The sequence below is a fragment of the Simochromis diagramma genome, unplaced genomic scaffold (assembly GCF_900408965.1).
Source record: "Simochromis diagramma unplaced genomic scaffold, fSimDia1.1 OVJJ01000585.1, whole genome shotgun sequence".
Classification (NCBI taxonomy): domain Eukaryota; kingdom Metazoa; phylum Chordata; class Actinopteri; order Cichliformes; family Cichlidae; genus Simochromis; species Simochromis diagramma.
In genome coordinates, this window is record NW_024387398.1 from 1201865 (window position 1) to 1219336 (window position 17472).

The 17472-nt window shown below is 40.3% G+C and overlaps 1 protein-coding gene across 1 annotated transcript in view; it reads left to right on the forward strand.

Moving 5' to 3' along the window:
• LOC120720592 (storkhead-box protein 2-like) overlaps positions 1-17472 on the forward strand; it is a 50359-nt gene that overhangs the window by 10273 nt on the left and 22614 nt on the right. The window contains exon 2 of the mRNA XM_040010324.1: positions 14135-14287. Coding sequence (XP_039866258.1) covers positions 14135-14287 — 153 coding nt within the window. The remainder of the gene's footprint in view (positions 1-14134; positions 14288-17472) is intronic.

The window sequence follows — 17472 nt, forward strand, 5'->3', positions numbered from 1 at the left end:
TCTCTGTGTTAGCCCTGTGACAAACTAACAACCTGGACTGTGCCGGACTGGTGATCTGGACAAGATCCCTGGATGTACCCTGCCCCTCGCCCTATGGTATTTTGTATAGGTTTCAGCGACGCTGTATAAGTGGAAGAGGATGGGTGTGGGAGTGACCAAAGAGGGCCCAGTGGAGTCAACAAGTTTAAGAAACAGGATGTGGGTAACATATTGGAGCGTGGTTGAGTTCGGCGCTGGATTTGCGGGTTTCATTTCAGTTAATTTGGACAACAAGGGAGTTGTATTTTCTCTTAGACCTTATTTAGAAATAATTTTTAAAAAGTCATTGCAGTCTTTATCTGAAAGAAACTGGTGGAGGAGAACAATGCTACTCACTGTATCAATGTCCTTAGCAAATAAGAGAAATCCAGCACAGATCTGACAGTATGAGACCTTCAGCTGTTCCATCTACAGTTTGTTGAAGAGTCATCAGGAGTGATCTCAGTCAAGAAGTCATTGTTAAGGAAGGGAATTAGAGGGGTATAGCAAAATGTATAAGAACTGGACTGAAAATCAGTGGCAATCTTAATGGAGCGATGAATCCAAATTTGAAAATTTTGGTTCAAATTATCGTTAATATGTACAGAAATGATGAGGAGGGTACAGCAGTGAGCGACTACAGACCTCTATAAAAATCAGTGGAGGCATTTCAGTCAGTGGTGTTAGGGATCATGTCAAAATTAATAGAATAGTGATTGCAGAAAAGTGCCATGAGATTTTGGTCCATCATCACCATGTAGAGTGGACTAAAAAAACAAACCCTGTCAGACACAACCTGGACCTCAACATTACTGAAGCAGTGTGGGATAATCCTGGCAGAGAATGGAACAGACGGCGATATTGCTGTGAATTAGAGCTGTATAAATAAAACAGAATAGATTTTTGCCCTATATACTTTATTTCTATATATTTACAGATGTTTCAGTAAAGTGAATCTATTCCCCATTCCCCTTGCAAAGTATAAAGAAATTAAGAGTAATTCAGGACTTTTGGACTTATGTTTGCCTCTGATGTTTTTCTCTGCTTCCTTCCCTCGTTTCAGCCTCACAATTTATGTAAAGGCTGCTGTTATACATGCTAGAGTTGTGCCTGTTTAACACTTGAACACTTGCTTTGTCATTCTGTTGGAAGCCTGACAGATACACAGAACACAGAGATATAGACACACACAATCGGATGTAATGGGAGCTCCTCTCGTGCAGCTTCCATGCAACTTTAGATCCATCTCGTCTTTGCTTAGCTATGCTCACAACAGACACACACACCTGTGTTTCTGTGCATATAAAAGGTATTTTTCCTTACTATCTCATCTGTGACACATATTTTAATTCTCACATCTGGCAACCTCTCTTTACAAACTTAAATTTGGAACCATCAGGTTACCCAAGGCCCTGGCCTAGTTTAGGGAGCCAGCCCCTGCAGTCCTAAGCCTTCACTGGCAAGGGCTATTTTTGGTTCTTTCTCTTCTATAGACACACTCTATACACACATACACAAAACCTTACTGTATTTTATCCTTCTCTTTTGGTTTGCAACATACCTACTTCAAGCTCTTTAGAACAGTCACATGGTAAAAGTTAAAATGTTGGCAGCTGGTTAATAGGCAGGTATTCATATAGCAGATTTCTACTCTGAGCACTCAGACTGGCTTGTGTGATGTTTCAGACGTTACATAATGGGATCATTGCATCTGCCACTGGCATCTTTAGAACTTGCTTCTCATCTAGGAAGAGCACTTTGTTTTCCTTTGCCAAGAGGAACTCCATAAACTCTCTATAGGCTCCTCTTGTTAGTCAATTTTATTTACATTTTTTTATTTTTATATATGCATAGTTTAAGCGGAGCCTCACAAAAGCACTTAAGACCCAAGGCAACACAAATAACCAAGGAGGCCCCGGGAAGAGCCCCCGCGGCCAATGGGCAAGAGCCCCAAAGCGTAAGGTGACTCCACCAGAGGCTGGCAATCCCAGTACACATTGAGGACAGGGCCTCAGGTGCCCAAGAACTGACTGGCACCTGGAAGAGATGAATGCCCCCCAAAACAGCTGGACAAAGCCAGCTCGGTCTCAAACTACCAGTCAACCTCTGCCTACTTGCCAGTGGACTCTAGAGCCGTGGAGATGTGTTCTCTGCTTCCTTTTCCGGCATGACTGCGCACCAGTGCATAAAGCGAGGTCCATAAAGACACGATGATTGAGTTTGTGCAGGTCAGGACTGTCCAAACCAATCAAGTTCTTCCATACCAGAGTCCTGGATTGACGTTAACTCGATAGAACAGCTTTGGGATGAATTAGAGTGGAGACTGTGAGCAAGGCCTTCTGATCCCACGTCAGTGACTGACACAAATGCACTTCTGGAAGAATGGTCAAAAACTCAAACACAGTCCTAAACTTGGTCAAAACCTTATCAGAAGAGTTGAAGCTGTCATAGCTGCAGAGGGTGAGCCAACATGGGCATAAAGGCAGATAAGTGAATACTTGGCAATATAGTGTATGTCATGACTCCAAAAGAGCAGTTGAAACACCTTCTACAAAACAGCTCTACAAAAATAACCAGCTGTTTTGTTCAGGGACAAGAGAACTTTTATACACTAGAGATGTAAGTTTTAGCATTTTGGCTCATGAAATACAGTTATCTTTTAATACTTGTGTTGTGGAGGGGGTCCAATAGTTTTCATGTCACTGTATGTAGAGTTGTTATATGTCTGAGATTACTAGATAATAGTTTGCATTTATTTCAAACTGAGTAGTAGTTGTATTTAAATACTGATTTAAAATTACAACTAAATTTTAAATTAAAACTGTTTTAAATACAATAACAATGATACATATTTAAATTAAATGTGGTATGAGTTCCACAAATGTGTGAAAAATGTAATTCAATTAAATTCAATTCAATTTTATTTATATAGCGCCAAATCACAACAAAAGTCGCCTCAAGGCGCTTCATAGATACAGAGAAAAACCCAACAATCAGATGAGCCCCTATGAGCAGCACTTTGGCGACAGAGATCAACAAAGAAAAACTCCCTTTTAACAGGAAGAAACCTCCAGCAGAACCAGGCTCAGGGAGGGGCGGGGCCATCTGCTGCGTCTGTGAGAGAAGGAAGACAGGATAAAGACATGCTGTGGAAGAGAGACAGAGGTTAATAACAGATATGATTCAATGCAGAGAGGTCTGTTAACACATAGTGAGTGAGAAAGGTGACTGGAAAGGAAAAACCCAGTGCATCATGGGAATCCCCGGCAGCCTACGTCTATTGCAGCATAACTAAGGGAGGATTCAAGGTCACAACTTAATAACCCAAATTATCACAGCATGATTTGAACTAAAAACACTGTGTGATATATAGTGGTAAGGCAGACCCTACAATAATAGAAACAATTCCAGCAGTCATATGACCCCCTATGAGCAGCACTTTGGCAACAGTGGGAAGGAAAAACTCCCTTTTAACAGGAAGAAACCTCCAGCAGAACCAGGCTCAGGGAGGGGCGGGGCCATCTGCTGCGTCTGTGAGAGAAGGAAGACAGGACAAGACTATTAAATTGTCCTGCGTATTCTATACCAGGGCTGCATGATTATGATTATGATGTGTGTGTGTTTGTATTAATATAATTATTCTGGAACAAATACAGGTATTTAAACTTTTATGTATTAAAAAGGTGATAACCTATAAACTGAGTGCCTTAAAACACGAGTGATAATATGACAGACTGCTTTCTTGGTTACGTCATTCTGTACATGTGTGCAGAGAGACACTGGAAATGGGCATAATAGGTATAACTGGAGCGATAGTCAGAATAAGGAAGAACTGTCCTGTTGTACAGACGGCTGTTAGAACAGAAATCAGAGGAAAAGTGGCGTTGACCATTTTCAGAGATGGCTTTTGGAGCCATCCGCAGGCTTTTATGGTTGCAATCCATCAAACGGACTGACTGGACAGAGAAATTCTTGTCTTTGCAGTGCTTACTTTATATAAGGTAAGTTTTCAGGTTTCGGCGGTTTATTATAGGGAAAAGCAAACTCAGTCATGTAGTTCTGAACCTGTACTGACAGCAAATGCCTAGATAGTGTTGTCAGTGGCTGTTTTATCACGGTAAACACTATAAAATAAATTTAGCAACAGCCACATGTTAGCAGACATAGCATGTAAATGTTTAGATGCTATGAGTCGGTTTTAACGCAAGCATTTAATGATGGCACAAAGTAATGGCACTGAATACGAACTTAGCTAAGCCTAACAGATCCTGGAGCTGCAATGTGATGACTGAGTATCTGCAGCAGGGGAGGCTGCAGAAAATCCAGTCTTTGTTCCATCATTGTTCATGTATACAACACAGAGCCAGTGTGGAAATAGAAAGTTAATCCCTAATAATATGTCCTTGTCCCTACTTATTTTGATTATAGGTTGAACAGAATAAGAAAGCAAGCTGAAGTCCTCGCTTGCTGCTGTCCTGGGATCCTGCACCATCCTGTCAACAACACCCTAACTCTTCAGACAGTGTAAAACTTACTAGTACAGCAGTAAGTTTTACACGTCTGAGCTCTGAAATCCCTCCTTTTGTGATTATGAGACATAACAACCTGCACACTGTTACCAGAGTTTTTTTTAGGGGTTAATTAGGGTCCAGTAATCTTGATTATTTGATTAGTAAACTGTTGCAAACATCTTGTATTATGAAATAAAACATTCATGATCACTTTACGATTTTGATTTGGTGTTTTTCAGCAGAAGTTTCCTCTCATACAGGTTGTCATCTCTTTATTTCAGATAAAGATGGTTCATAAAGTCCACAAAGCTCCTAAAACTACGCTTTGGGGATCAGTAGTAAGAGCATTGTCTTTAGGTTTAATGAAGCAGACACTGTCATCGCCAGCATTTAAAGAAACTGGCTTGAAAAATGCCAAAATGTGTTCAAAGAAAATATAACCAGTGCTGCTGTATAATTGATTCCACAGATTTTTTTGGATAAAAGTTAATGAGGTTGATTTTTTTCTTTGACTAACTTTAATACTATGTTTGCTAGGATACACAATAAAAATGTCAAACATTCACAAATCAGTGTTTGCATTTGATAACCATTTTGTCAAATGACAACATTTTGACAGAAAAAGCAACATTCTTGTCTAACCCTTTCACGCGTAGTGGTCACTACAGTGGCTATTCAAAGGCTGTTTTCTTGTATATGTGTCAGTGTTGATGGTATACTTGCACAGAAACACACACACAGTGTATATTATTTATTCGTTTGTCAAATTCATAAGTCAAACGGTATGTTTATGGGCTCAAATTGTGGTCATAAATATTTTGTACTTGTAAATCAGTTTTGTATGTGTAAAAAGAATTTGTGTGTGTACTTAGCCAAAAAATACGTGTGAAACTCTGCACTCAAGTTTCAAGTACGAATTTTGACCGTGTTTTTCTTCCTTTCATCTGATTGGCCAATGTCATGTCAATCACAAATTTAACAATCCAATCGGAGAACAGATGGGTTTGGCTATTGGAGGGGTGCTTTATACTTCTATTAAAAGTAACTCAGTTACTTCAAGTTACTCGTTACTTTCAAAGTAACTAGTTACTAGGGAAAGTAACTTTGGTTTTACTCAGACTTCTCTTGTTAATGTGTTGCTTCTGTAACTGGATACCCAGCCAGACTGCCAGTCTTCTAGCTTGCTTACTTGCCACATGTGCACTGTGCCACCTACCAATAGAAGGGAAAAATAATGTGCATATTTCCACGAGAGGAATCCCACGCCTGGACCGCCGTTGACCGCCGCCATGATTCTAGGCTACATCACAGCGTCACGTGCGCTTTTTACATCCAACACAAAAACTGCAGTCGTGGTGCTTTGATTGTACTCAGAACTCGGAAATTCTGCCTTCTGAATAGGAAGATGTAGGTAACACCAGACTGCAGATGAGCTGCATGCAGGGCTGGACTGGGACAAAAAAATCGGCCCGGGTGTTTTGACTAGAGACCGTCCGCCATTATAGCAAAAATCATAAAGCCTTTGAATGAAAATAAACACTGTTGTGACAGTGATGTTCACTGTTCTGATGGTATATATGCATCAATCTATCAATCGTTTGTTGTAAGATTCAGATAATTATTTTTTAAAAGCGAGAGATTTTAAATGAGAATAAGAAAGAAAAGTATTTCTTTGTGCCCCCCCCCCCGGCAACACTTTGCTAGACCCGCCCCTGCACAGTTACCAGCTGTCAGCTACCTAAAAAAGGATCCTGGTGTTATTTGTCTCTCAGAAACAGTTCATAACTTCAACTCATTCATGTCACCTAAAAGGTAAACCTGTTTCTCCATCACCTGTTCAGCTCTGATGATTCAGTAAGGACATCTCCTGGTTTCATCTTCATGTTTCCCTCTCACCACATATCCAAACTGACATCATGACCAGCAGCTTTACAGCTGTGGCTCCAGCAAACATCAGCTGATCCTAGAAAGTAATATTAAATAAATTATAACAACAGCTGATCAAGCTTAAACGTGCTGCTGTTGTTTAACGCGACATCCACTGGGTTTTTTTCTTTCTGGCGCAAAGTGGGCGATAAATAAACAAGAGAGAAAAGCCGATCAGCTGATCATTGATCAGTTTCAAACTGTGTTCCTTCACACCTCAATACAAAACACGTAATATTTTCTCTGAATACGAGACGATTCTGTTTTTACAGGACGGTTGGCAACTCTACTAACTAACCTTATGAATAAAATAAAGTTCAATATCAGTAACATCATAGCACCCACCCAGCTGTTTAGAAACTCTGTCATGCTAGCTAGTACCCAGCATAACGAAAATAAACTCCACCTAAACTTGGTTAGGCCTACGTCTTTTACAGCTCTGTTTTATGTCCATGCCTCTGGCTCAGCAGCTGCAGCACACAAAACTCAGCTGACAAATGTCAGTATTCGATGTCCCTTGTGTTGTCCTCGGGCCAAAAATGGTCCCTAGGTGAATGCGGAACAAGTTTATGGGAATCCCGAGGACAATGACTGCATAGGACAACGTTTGTAGGCATCTAAAGATTTGCAAGCCGCAAATTTTTCCTTTCCGTTTCTTTTTAACAAGGCACACAAATATGTCGGGCCCCTGTAACCTAGGCCAGTTGGACCTTTGACCCACTGAACTGACAGTGAGTACAGGTCAGGAAACATCTTCCATTACTAAAACTTAGTTTATCAGTGGGCACTGGTAAGTATCTGGACGAAACAAACCTAGTTTTAAACCTAGCCGGTGTCATCAGCGTTACGTGATGACACTGGTAGCAACAGCTGTAACTTTCTGTCACCAATTAGGCTCCACCCACAAAATATGTAATCAACATTTACACACATCGGAATGGTCAATGGAATGCGATTGGTTGGTGATTTCATTGCGTCAGCTGGGTGGATGCACAGAAGTGTTGTATGCTTGCTTTTATGTTAGCAACTGCATTGATTTTCTTGGCATTATTTTATACTGCAGAATATGTTGGTGGTGGAGTAAGTTTCAGGCGGTGCACACATGGCTCCACAACACTCTGCATATCATTTCTACTCGCATCACTTCTGCTGAATCCAAAGTATTTCCAAACAATGGCTGATTTTCCAAGCTTTTCTGCTGTGCTAGATATTTCAGTTTTCTCGTATGTCTTAATGCGGTGTTACTGGTCCAGACAAGTCCAGCAAACTTCACATTGCAACATGCAGGAACTGGGATTGACATGCATCCCCCGTGCAGGCAGTGATGGAGCACCTAATATTCATCTGCGTTGTATTCTGTTGGGGAGCATGCATTTTCAGTGTTTCTTAATATGTTCATTTAATTGTGAGAAGCCAAAATCATGGTAGAGAATTGGTATCATCATATTAGTCTCATACTTGTAGTGTAGGCTACTTTGAATTTACCAGATGTGACGATCATTCTTAGAAAATGTTTAACATATTTACTTTGAAATCTTCGGTGTATGTGCAAGCAGTTATTCTGTAGTTTATTCAGAGTTGACTCTGAGTGAATAATTGTAATTGTATGTGTGCGTGTGTGTCAGTGCTGCAGCACTGCAGCTGGGTTCTGGTGTGACCCAGTTAGGACACTAAGGATTGATGTAGGACACACACACACACACACACACACACATAGAGCAGAGCAGACTTCTATGTCTGCACTTCTATAGCAACAAATGTCTACTGCAAAGTATTAGCAACAAAGAGCAACTTGGGATACGTTGTCATGGCAACCTTCTCAGTAGCCCGCCCACAACTGGAATGTCAGCATGCATGCAGTGACGGAAGGGCTAAAAAACACTGGTGCAGAGTGAGGCAGTGTGTGATTGGTCACACCCCCTTGTCTTTGTGTGGTGCAGAGGATTGTGGGTAGCCTTTGACTGAACACTGTGTGTGAAGAGTGGGGGCGGGGCTGTGCCTGTGTGAGTAGAATAGAGGAGCATGATGCCTGTGTAATAAGAGAGGAGAGGGGGAGGAGCAGTGTGTGTGTGTTTGGAGGTAAAAGGAGGATGAACTGCTGTGTGAGGCAGCAAGGGGAGAGATTTGCATTAACGTTAGAAGCCATAGGCCGCAGCTTTCCAACTGGATTTAAATTTTCAGAAGGAAGTGGATAATATCAGCTAAGGTATGAATCTCCCTTTACTTTATCTGTTTGGTTTTTTCTCCCCCTATTTTTATCACTGGCCTCTTCACAACTTGCTACCTTATGAAAGATAGCATTATAGCATGGTTTAATGTTATAGAATAATTAGATGGGACAAGATTACACGGATAAGGAATAAGGCATACATGCTGCAAGAAGGATAATGGAGGTTTATAAAGAGCATTAGAAGTGGAGGGGGTGTGGTTTAGTGCTGTGGACAAAGGAGGCTGGCTGATTGTACGTGTCTCTGACTGTGGTGGCAGTAAACAATCAGTGTTCAGTAATTTGCTCTGTACTACTGTCTCTTTTCTTACCAGCTACACTGCTTCATGCAGCTGCTCGTTGATCTCTTTTTTAGCATCCTGGTTTTTCTCTGAAGATGTCTCCTGTATATGATTTGTCCTCTGATTTTACTGATTAGCTCTGTCTCCCTACCTGTCTGCTATTAGAAAGTTGTAGTAGCAAGAAGAGAGAAGCGCTGTAAGCTAACAGCAGCTACTTCAAAATGGCTAATCTTTACCAGTGATTTTTATTGCCCAGACTGGACCAAAAACTACAGCAGATGCACAATTAGGGAAGGCTGATGCTTTTACTCAAAATTAATGATGTATTTCTTTTAATAGATTGTGATCTGGCTAAAACTAGTTATCGGCTATGCTAGTCATTTTCATTCTTCTGTATAATACAATAGTAGTCGTGGGAGAAAACAGTATTAGTGATAGGAGAGCTGATAGGAGTTGTGTAAATTGTTAAACTACCACAAGCACATAAACACTACTACCTGAAGAAGTATTCATAAAAAGAACTAGTAGAATTACTAGAACTGCATAGTAGTGATTTAATTGGATTGTTATTTTTATTTTATTTGTTAAAGCGACACTCCACAGTGCTATCTTGTGTTTTAACCAGCCTATGAAAGCAGTAGAGAAACACATTTACCATCATGTTAGCTGCTCCAGAGACAAAAGACACATTTTTAAGGTAGAATATTTGCCAAAAGCAGAAGATTGAAAATAAATGATTGAGGTGCACCTTCTTAAAACATGTGGACTCTGTTCAGGAGGTAGATCAAGGCTTCTTCTAATTGAAAGGTTGGTGGTTAGGGCTGGGAAGAAGTGGTTCTTGTAGAGATATGGACAGTACTTTAATTTTTTTGCACATAAGGACAACAGTGTAAAGGAAAAGTGGGAACGGTATCCAGGACAGAAACAGACAACTTCAGCTGTTTGCAAGCGTCTGTGCACACAGCATGCTGACACAAAGCTAGCCAAGAAACCAGAGTGATGTTAAAGCAGGGTGAGCACTGACCCCAGCCCAGCAGCTAGACCCTAAACAGGTAACAAATGGATGCAGTCTCCCTTTCTAAAGGGAGACTGTTTCTAAAGCAGACCAATGTGGCAGTTAAGTCTCTTTGTGCTGTTTTTTCTCTTTGCTTTGTGTTCATATCTACGAGAAAGAGTGTATGTGTATCCTCATTAGGATAGGCATTTGTGTTGGTGTGTGGGACTGTCTCAGGTTTATTTTGTTAAATGGTAATTATGAGATTATGTTTGTCAGGTCATTTTATGGAGAAACACTAAGGTAATGTAATGAGTAATGTAGAAATTACTTTCTCCTGTGAGGAGAAAAATCCTGCCAAGTATTTACTAAGAAAAGTGTTCTGTGTAATATGTGTAATACATTACTTTTCTTAGGGTAATGACCCCAACACTGTTCTCAACAAAAGGGGTAAATACTGCCAACATGGACAAACATTTGTCCACACAGCATGCAATTAATTTGCACAAATTTAATGTCCTTGATACACTTGGAGATGGTGTGGACTTGTAAAGTGGAGCCAATGAGAATCGATAAGAGAATTGAATCAATACGTGATATCAATAATGGAATCAGAATAGCTAAATTCTTATCAATTCCTATCTCTACTGGAGATTGGAATGTCATAGTGGGCAGAATTCTTCCCGCTGACGTGTTTGTGAACCCATGAACAGTAGCACAACAAACTTGGCAAAGCATCTTGAAGAGCAACACCCAGGTTTTTCTGAGGACTTGCGTCAGGTCAGTAAAGTTCCTGTTTCAACAAGATTTAATTATTAAAAACATCTCCAATCTTGACATTTCCTCATTACTGAATATTCCAGAGTCAAGAGTTAGTAGTATTATAACAAAGTGAAAGCAGTTGGAACTGACAGCAACTCAGGTCACCAAGTGGTATGCCACGTAAAATCCCAGAGAGGAGTCGGTGGATGTTGTGGGGCATAGTGTGCAGAGGTCGCCAACTTTCTGCAGAGTCAAATTGCTACACACCTTCAAACAGTGCGTAGGACTCCATGGAATAGGTTTCTATGGCCAAGCAGCTCCATCGCCATGCACAGTGCAAAGCATTGGATACAGTGGTGTAAAGCATGTCACTACTGGACAAGTGTGGAGTTACCAGTACTTGTCTGACTGCATTGTGTCAAATGTTACGTTTGGTGGAGGGCAGTTATGATGTGGTGTTGTTTTTAAAGGTTGAGCTCAGTCTCTTTAGTTCTTAGTTAGTGAAAGAACTCTTAATGCTTTGGCATACCAAGACATTTTGGATAATTTCATGCTCCCAACTTTGTGGAAACAGTTTGGGGAAATCCCTTTCCTGTTCCAACATGAAATGTCTATATGGCAAGGGCCATATAGACATGGATATGAGTTTGGTGTGGAAAAAAATGGACTTCTGACCTGGACCTGATCGATAAACCCTGTGAATTAAGCATTTTGTTGTCACTCAAATTGTAGATTTGAAGATCACTACAGTACCTCTGTAGTGATTTAATAACCTAAAAGTTATTTTCATTTGTTTATTTGCACTACCTGAGTGAATAATTATCCTAGTGTATTATTTTTTGAACTATGTAAGACAACTTGAATAGCTAACTGCTAAATGCTAACTGCTCAGGAGGCAGAGCCAGGTAATCGATTCCTAGCTGCTCCAGTCTACATGTCAAAATATCCTTGGACAAGGATACCCTGTATGTTATTCTAATGTTGATTATGGTATCTTTTTTAAAAAAAAAAATCCCTTTTAATTTTTTGTGAGAATTCTGCTGTGGACAAAGACTACTAGTGCTCAAACTCTCAGCAGGAACACACATCCAGACGTTGCTTGAGTAGTTAGATCTAAGTACTAGGGGTGCAACGATACACAAAATTCACGGTTCGGTTCGGTTCGATACTTTGGTGTCATGGTTCGATATTTTTTCAATACAAAAAAAATGTATTAAAAAATTAATTTGTCATTTATTAAAATTATAAATATATATTTTGGTAAATGGCCTGTATTTGTATAGCGCTTTACTAGTCCCTAAGGACCCCAAAGCGCTTTACACAACCAGTCATCCACCCATTCACACACTGGTGATGGCAGCTACATTGTAGCCACAGCCACCCTGGGGCGCACTGACAGAGGCGAGGCTGCCGGACACTGGCGCCACCGGGCCCTCTGACCACCACCAGTAGGCAACGGGTGAAGTGTCTTGCCCAAGGACACAACGACCGAGACTGTCCAAGCCGGGGCTCGAACCGGCAACCTTCCATTTACCATATATATTTTAACTCAAAAGTACAGTCTTTAAATTTAATGTTGCTGAAACAACAAAGTAATAAAAAAAAATAAATCTATCTGATGGAGAAATCCCTCATCTTTGGAAAAGAGAGTTTATTACAGAGAAATGGCTCTTTCAAAATAAAAGCTATACTATCCGCTTCTTCTGGGCCATATTCTCAGCAGCATATTAAACATATCAGGTCCCCATAAGGAGAATCATGTGCTAACGGCTGTCTAAATGACTCGGGTAAAGTTTGTAGCATGCGTGCTTGTTGTTTTTGTCTGCTTCCACTTGTCTTTGCACTAGGATGCTGTCGGAGTAAATGTGCAGTCATATTCGTTGTGTTCCCACTAGCGCTGTCAGCCTTAATCTGAAATGACGTTAACGCCACAACACGGCAAATCTCCGTTAACGAGCTACCGCGGATCGCCCCGTGCGTGGGGCTGGACGGCCAACACGTTAACGAGCTAACTGCGCTAACGCACTAGTTCCCACCCATGTAATGAGCATGAAGCATGAGCATTGCGTGGCACATCCAACATACTGTTTTACTTTAGTCCATGACGCGCTTACCTTCAGGGTCATACGTCACATGGAAACCAAAATAGTTCCAAACGCCAGATCTGAATGAGGGTGGGGGAGGTTCAATTTGCCATGTTGCAACGAGCTTAGCTTCTGTCTCGCTAGCTTGCCCTGCGCTCAGTGAATCTGCGTTCGACTACTCCGCCTAGGCTGCACTGTCGAGCGCAGATCCACTGAGCGCTCAACACAGACAGCATCGTCAGAAGGAAAGTTGATAAAATAAATTTAAAAATTTTGTATTGTTCGATACATATGCGTACCGAACCGAAAGCACTGTATCGAACGGTTCAACATCGATACGAGTATCGTTGCACCCCTACTAAGTACAGTTTCTGTATTCTGTTCTGTTAAACGTTGTCCTAATTATCTGACAAATCCATGGAAAGACCATTAATCAGATTAGACTCTGGTCCTACTTACCTTTCAGTATTCTGCAAATGTCATAGTTACATTGTAATGTTTTAAAAACTGAGCTTTAAAACATACCTACAAACATACCGCCTATGAACAGTGGTAATAAAAGAAAAAGAGGCCAACAGTGATCACTGACTTTTTTTTAGTGGCTTGTTTAGATTAAATGGAAGAAGATACAAAGCGTTAAAACATGTTAAAAACACAACAGCCTTAATAAACACAGAGTAGTTTGGACTTGGAAGCAGGATTCATAGTCATCACTTAACAATCGGATATTTTGGAACCCCTCAGCCTTTTCTCCTTGTTTCCCTTCTTTAAGAATGGCTTCTTGGTAGCTGCTGATCCGCTGAAACCATTTCTGACAAAGTTTTGGTCAACAGCAAATGGATCAACTGAAGGGGCAGATAAATCTCTCTGTTTCTGTTTCAGGTTTTTGCTGGATTTTTCTTATTTCTTAATGACATGACTTTGAGATACTCTTCTGCTGTAGGTAGATTTTATGCTTAATCTTTTTTGTTTTGGCCTCCGGTTGTCCAGCTTCCTCAAGTGCTTAAAAGAGACACCTCACACATTTTAAGGACACCTCAAGTTTTTGGCTAATAGCTCCTTGGGATTCACCTGATGGTGTAAAAATACTTTTCAAACTGTGTTATCTTTGGTGATACTTCACAGATTCTACTAAAACATTGGAATAAATGATCTGTTTTGGTGACAGGATGGTAATGCAGTGCCTAAAGACACATTTTCACAGGACTTCAGAAAGCCTGAAGAGCTGGCAGACACATGACTTTTTATTTGATATATTTCTGAGATGTGTTTTGTTTTGTATTGTGCAGTTTAGGAAACTTGTCACTTAACCGTTTTCTGTCTTTTCACAGGTGATGTGTCACCGATCAGTATGTCCCCCATCAGCCAATCACAGTTCATCCCTTTGGGAGAGGTTTTGTTATTGGCTATCTCTGCTATGAACTCTGCCCATAAGCCTGTCACTCAGGAGGCCTTAACTGAACACCTGCAGACATGTTTTCCAGGTAACACCAGCCTCAGTCAGCACTGTGTGTAAACTCTTGTCTACTCAATCACAGTTACAGGTTCAAGTAACTGTCTTTCTTATCACCTTCTTAATTCTTAATCTATCCAAGCACTCACACTACTTTTTGAAGTGTCCGATATTTCTTTTGATTTCTAAAGGTGAGGATAAGTCATTTTATCTCAAGTGTTAAAGATTTGCCTGTGCAATATTTGGCATTTTTCTAAATGCAATTCCAAGAGGTTTTCCACCCCAAACTTGTTATCAGTTAACCTTTTAAAAATGTAAATGTGTCAGTGATATATCCCCCCTCGCCCCTGTGGAGCGGTCCTTATCCTTCAAGCTCAGGTCCTCTACCAGAGACCTGGGAGCTTGAGGCTCCTCCAGCAGATCCCAAGAACAAAATCCGAGATCTCTTTCCAGAAGAGCGCAGTCCTGGGAACAGCTAAGATACCGGACCCTCGAGCTCTCAGGCCTCTGGTAGAGGACCCGAGCTGGAAAGAAAAAGACTGCCCAAGTTTTATATCACTTTGACCTCCGACATGACAATGACCCAAAACACACTTTGCTCATGGTGAAGAATTACCTTCAGAAAACCAAAGTAAACGTTATCTGCTGGTCTACACAAAGCTCTGAGTTGAAACCCAACAAAAATCTGTTGGTTGAACTGAAGATCAAGAGATTCACCAAACAGAAGGGACCTGGGATTGCTCAGGAGATGTGTGTGTGAGACTTGTTGAACACTACTACAAATGACTGATACTGTTAGTATCAGGGGGGCTAATAATTTTGACCCAGGTAGTTTTTGTGAAATAATTTTGCTCCTGTGGGCAAAATAAAATAATGTAAACATCCAAAATAAAAAGATAATATATGCATTTTTTTCCTGAATGGAACATGTAAGCAAATCTAACCAGTTAAGGTGTAAAACAGTTAACCTGAAACCCAGTTATACTCACTTCCACTTTTTCCAGTTTTTCTGTCACCACTTTGTGCACACATACAGAATGACTTGACTGTATCATACGCTCCAAACTTGTCTATTGTCTCAGTGAGGTGGACAGTGAGATTTGATGTGGTAGTAAAGTATGACACCGCTGTCTCTCTCCCGGTATAGCTGAGAAAGTGTTGTTTATGAGCAGGGTTGTGGCAACAAGAGTCACTTACTTTAATCAGCTTCTTAAGCAGTCGAAAATGTCGGATTTATCTGCATTATGTCTTTAAAAATGAAGCATAAAGTGTTTATTTGTCTTGTAACTGTCTCCTCAGTTTTTGTCATAAGGCATGTTATGGAATTTTTCATTATTTGGAGTGTTACTTATGTATTTCTTTATGTTACCTTTGGCTTGTAATATGGTGAGCATTTGTAATTCAGAAAAGTTACCATGCAAGAGATGTATTGACTTATTCACTTGAGAATTTGTGGGAAATTTGCACACATTCCCATGTCTGGTTTAATGATCGCATCAGCCAGCATAGTCCCTGTGACTCAGTACATAATGTTAAGTCAAATTGTTGAATGTTGTCATTGTGTTTCTTAAATTTGTAAAGTCTTAGTTCAAACTATATGATCAAAGACGTTCCTTTGTCTCTGACCACCTCTCCAGCCACTCTGTGCTGGGGGAGGTTTTATTGTAGACAGTGTTGGGAAGGTTACTTTTAAAATGTATTCCATTACAGAATACAGAATACATGCCCCAAAATGTATTCTGTAACGTATTCCGTTACGTTACTCAATGACAGTAACGTATTCTGAATACTTTGGATTACCTATTATTAGGGCTGGGCCATATTATACCGTTCACGGTAATACCGGTATAATGTTAGGCAATGATAGGAAAATGAAATATCGCGATAGAATGAGTAAAACGCGCATGCGCAGTGCCTTTGTTTTCATACGCACATGGCCGATTGTTGAGTGAAACAGATGAACCAGAATTGGTTTGTAAAAATGGTGCAACTTCAGTGACGTGGAACTGGTTTGGTGTTTGTCCGTCAGATACACGACAAAGCACATTTTTTTGCAGAACATGCAAGCGGCCGTCGTTATTGTCGTATTTGTCGGACTAAGATGCTCTTAAGTCTGGGAGTAATCTGGGTCCTAAACTCTGTATGCTTCAGGTCAAACGAACACTGCAGCATCACTGAGAGTTAAAAACTGTGTAAATTCTTTCATCTTTAATAAAACGATCAGCATTGCTGCTTTGCCAGGTGTAACTATGAAGTTTAACTTCCAGGCATCCATGAAAACAAAATTTATTACATTTAACGGAGTTAGAAGTTAGAAGGAAGCTAGCGGAAGTTAGCTCGCTAGTTTCGCTAGTTACCTAAGCATAATATTGCATGTTCTGACTGAGAGATTTCTGAAAAAATACAAACGTATAGCTCTGCTATCACTTCCAACATAAATGAAGACAGGAAACTAAACAGCAGTGACGTTTGTAGGGTTACTGAAGTTGGGCTAGCTGGTATATAATGATGTGCTACGTGATCGCTAGCGACACAGCTATGTTAGCATAACATAAACAGTGAAGCTGGAGGATGAACACTAACACTTTTCCACTTATAAAAGTTAACGTTAAGGTTCCTGATAGTTAGAGACAAATGCAATCGCATGGCAGGATGCTGTAAACGGACCAAACTTCAGTCAGGAGAACAACTGAGATAATCCATCCACAATACAAGGTTAGTCATTAATATACTGCAACAACATGGGAATAGAGCAGCTGCCAGAGAATTCAATTCAATTTTATTTATATAGTGCCAAATCACAACAAAAGTCGCCTCATCAATTTGCATTAATGAATCAATGGTACAGAAGTGGAGGAAGCAAGAAGAATGAGTTTAATAAAGTTTGATTTATCTGACTGCTTTGTTTCGCTTAATGTGCCTTATAATCCCATGCACCTTATGGTCCGAAAAATACGTACTGCACACTGCAGTTTAATGTTGCAAAGCACCTCTTTTTAACTTCAGTGGATATTATACATGGTTATTCTCAGGATATGTCAGCACATTTCTACTGGAAATGCCTTTTGGTTAAACTTTCAGCAGGGAATTTGCATTTGCACCGTTACATTTTTATAAAGCTTTAATGTACATTAAAAACCAGCTTCTTGTTTAAGTGAAAATAAATGGAAGGTTGTCTTTTTGCGCTAGTAATGTTGTGGAGTTGTATTTTGTCTC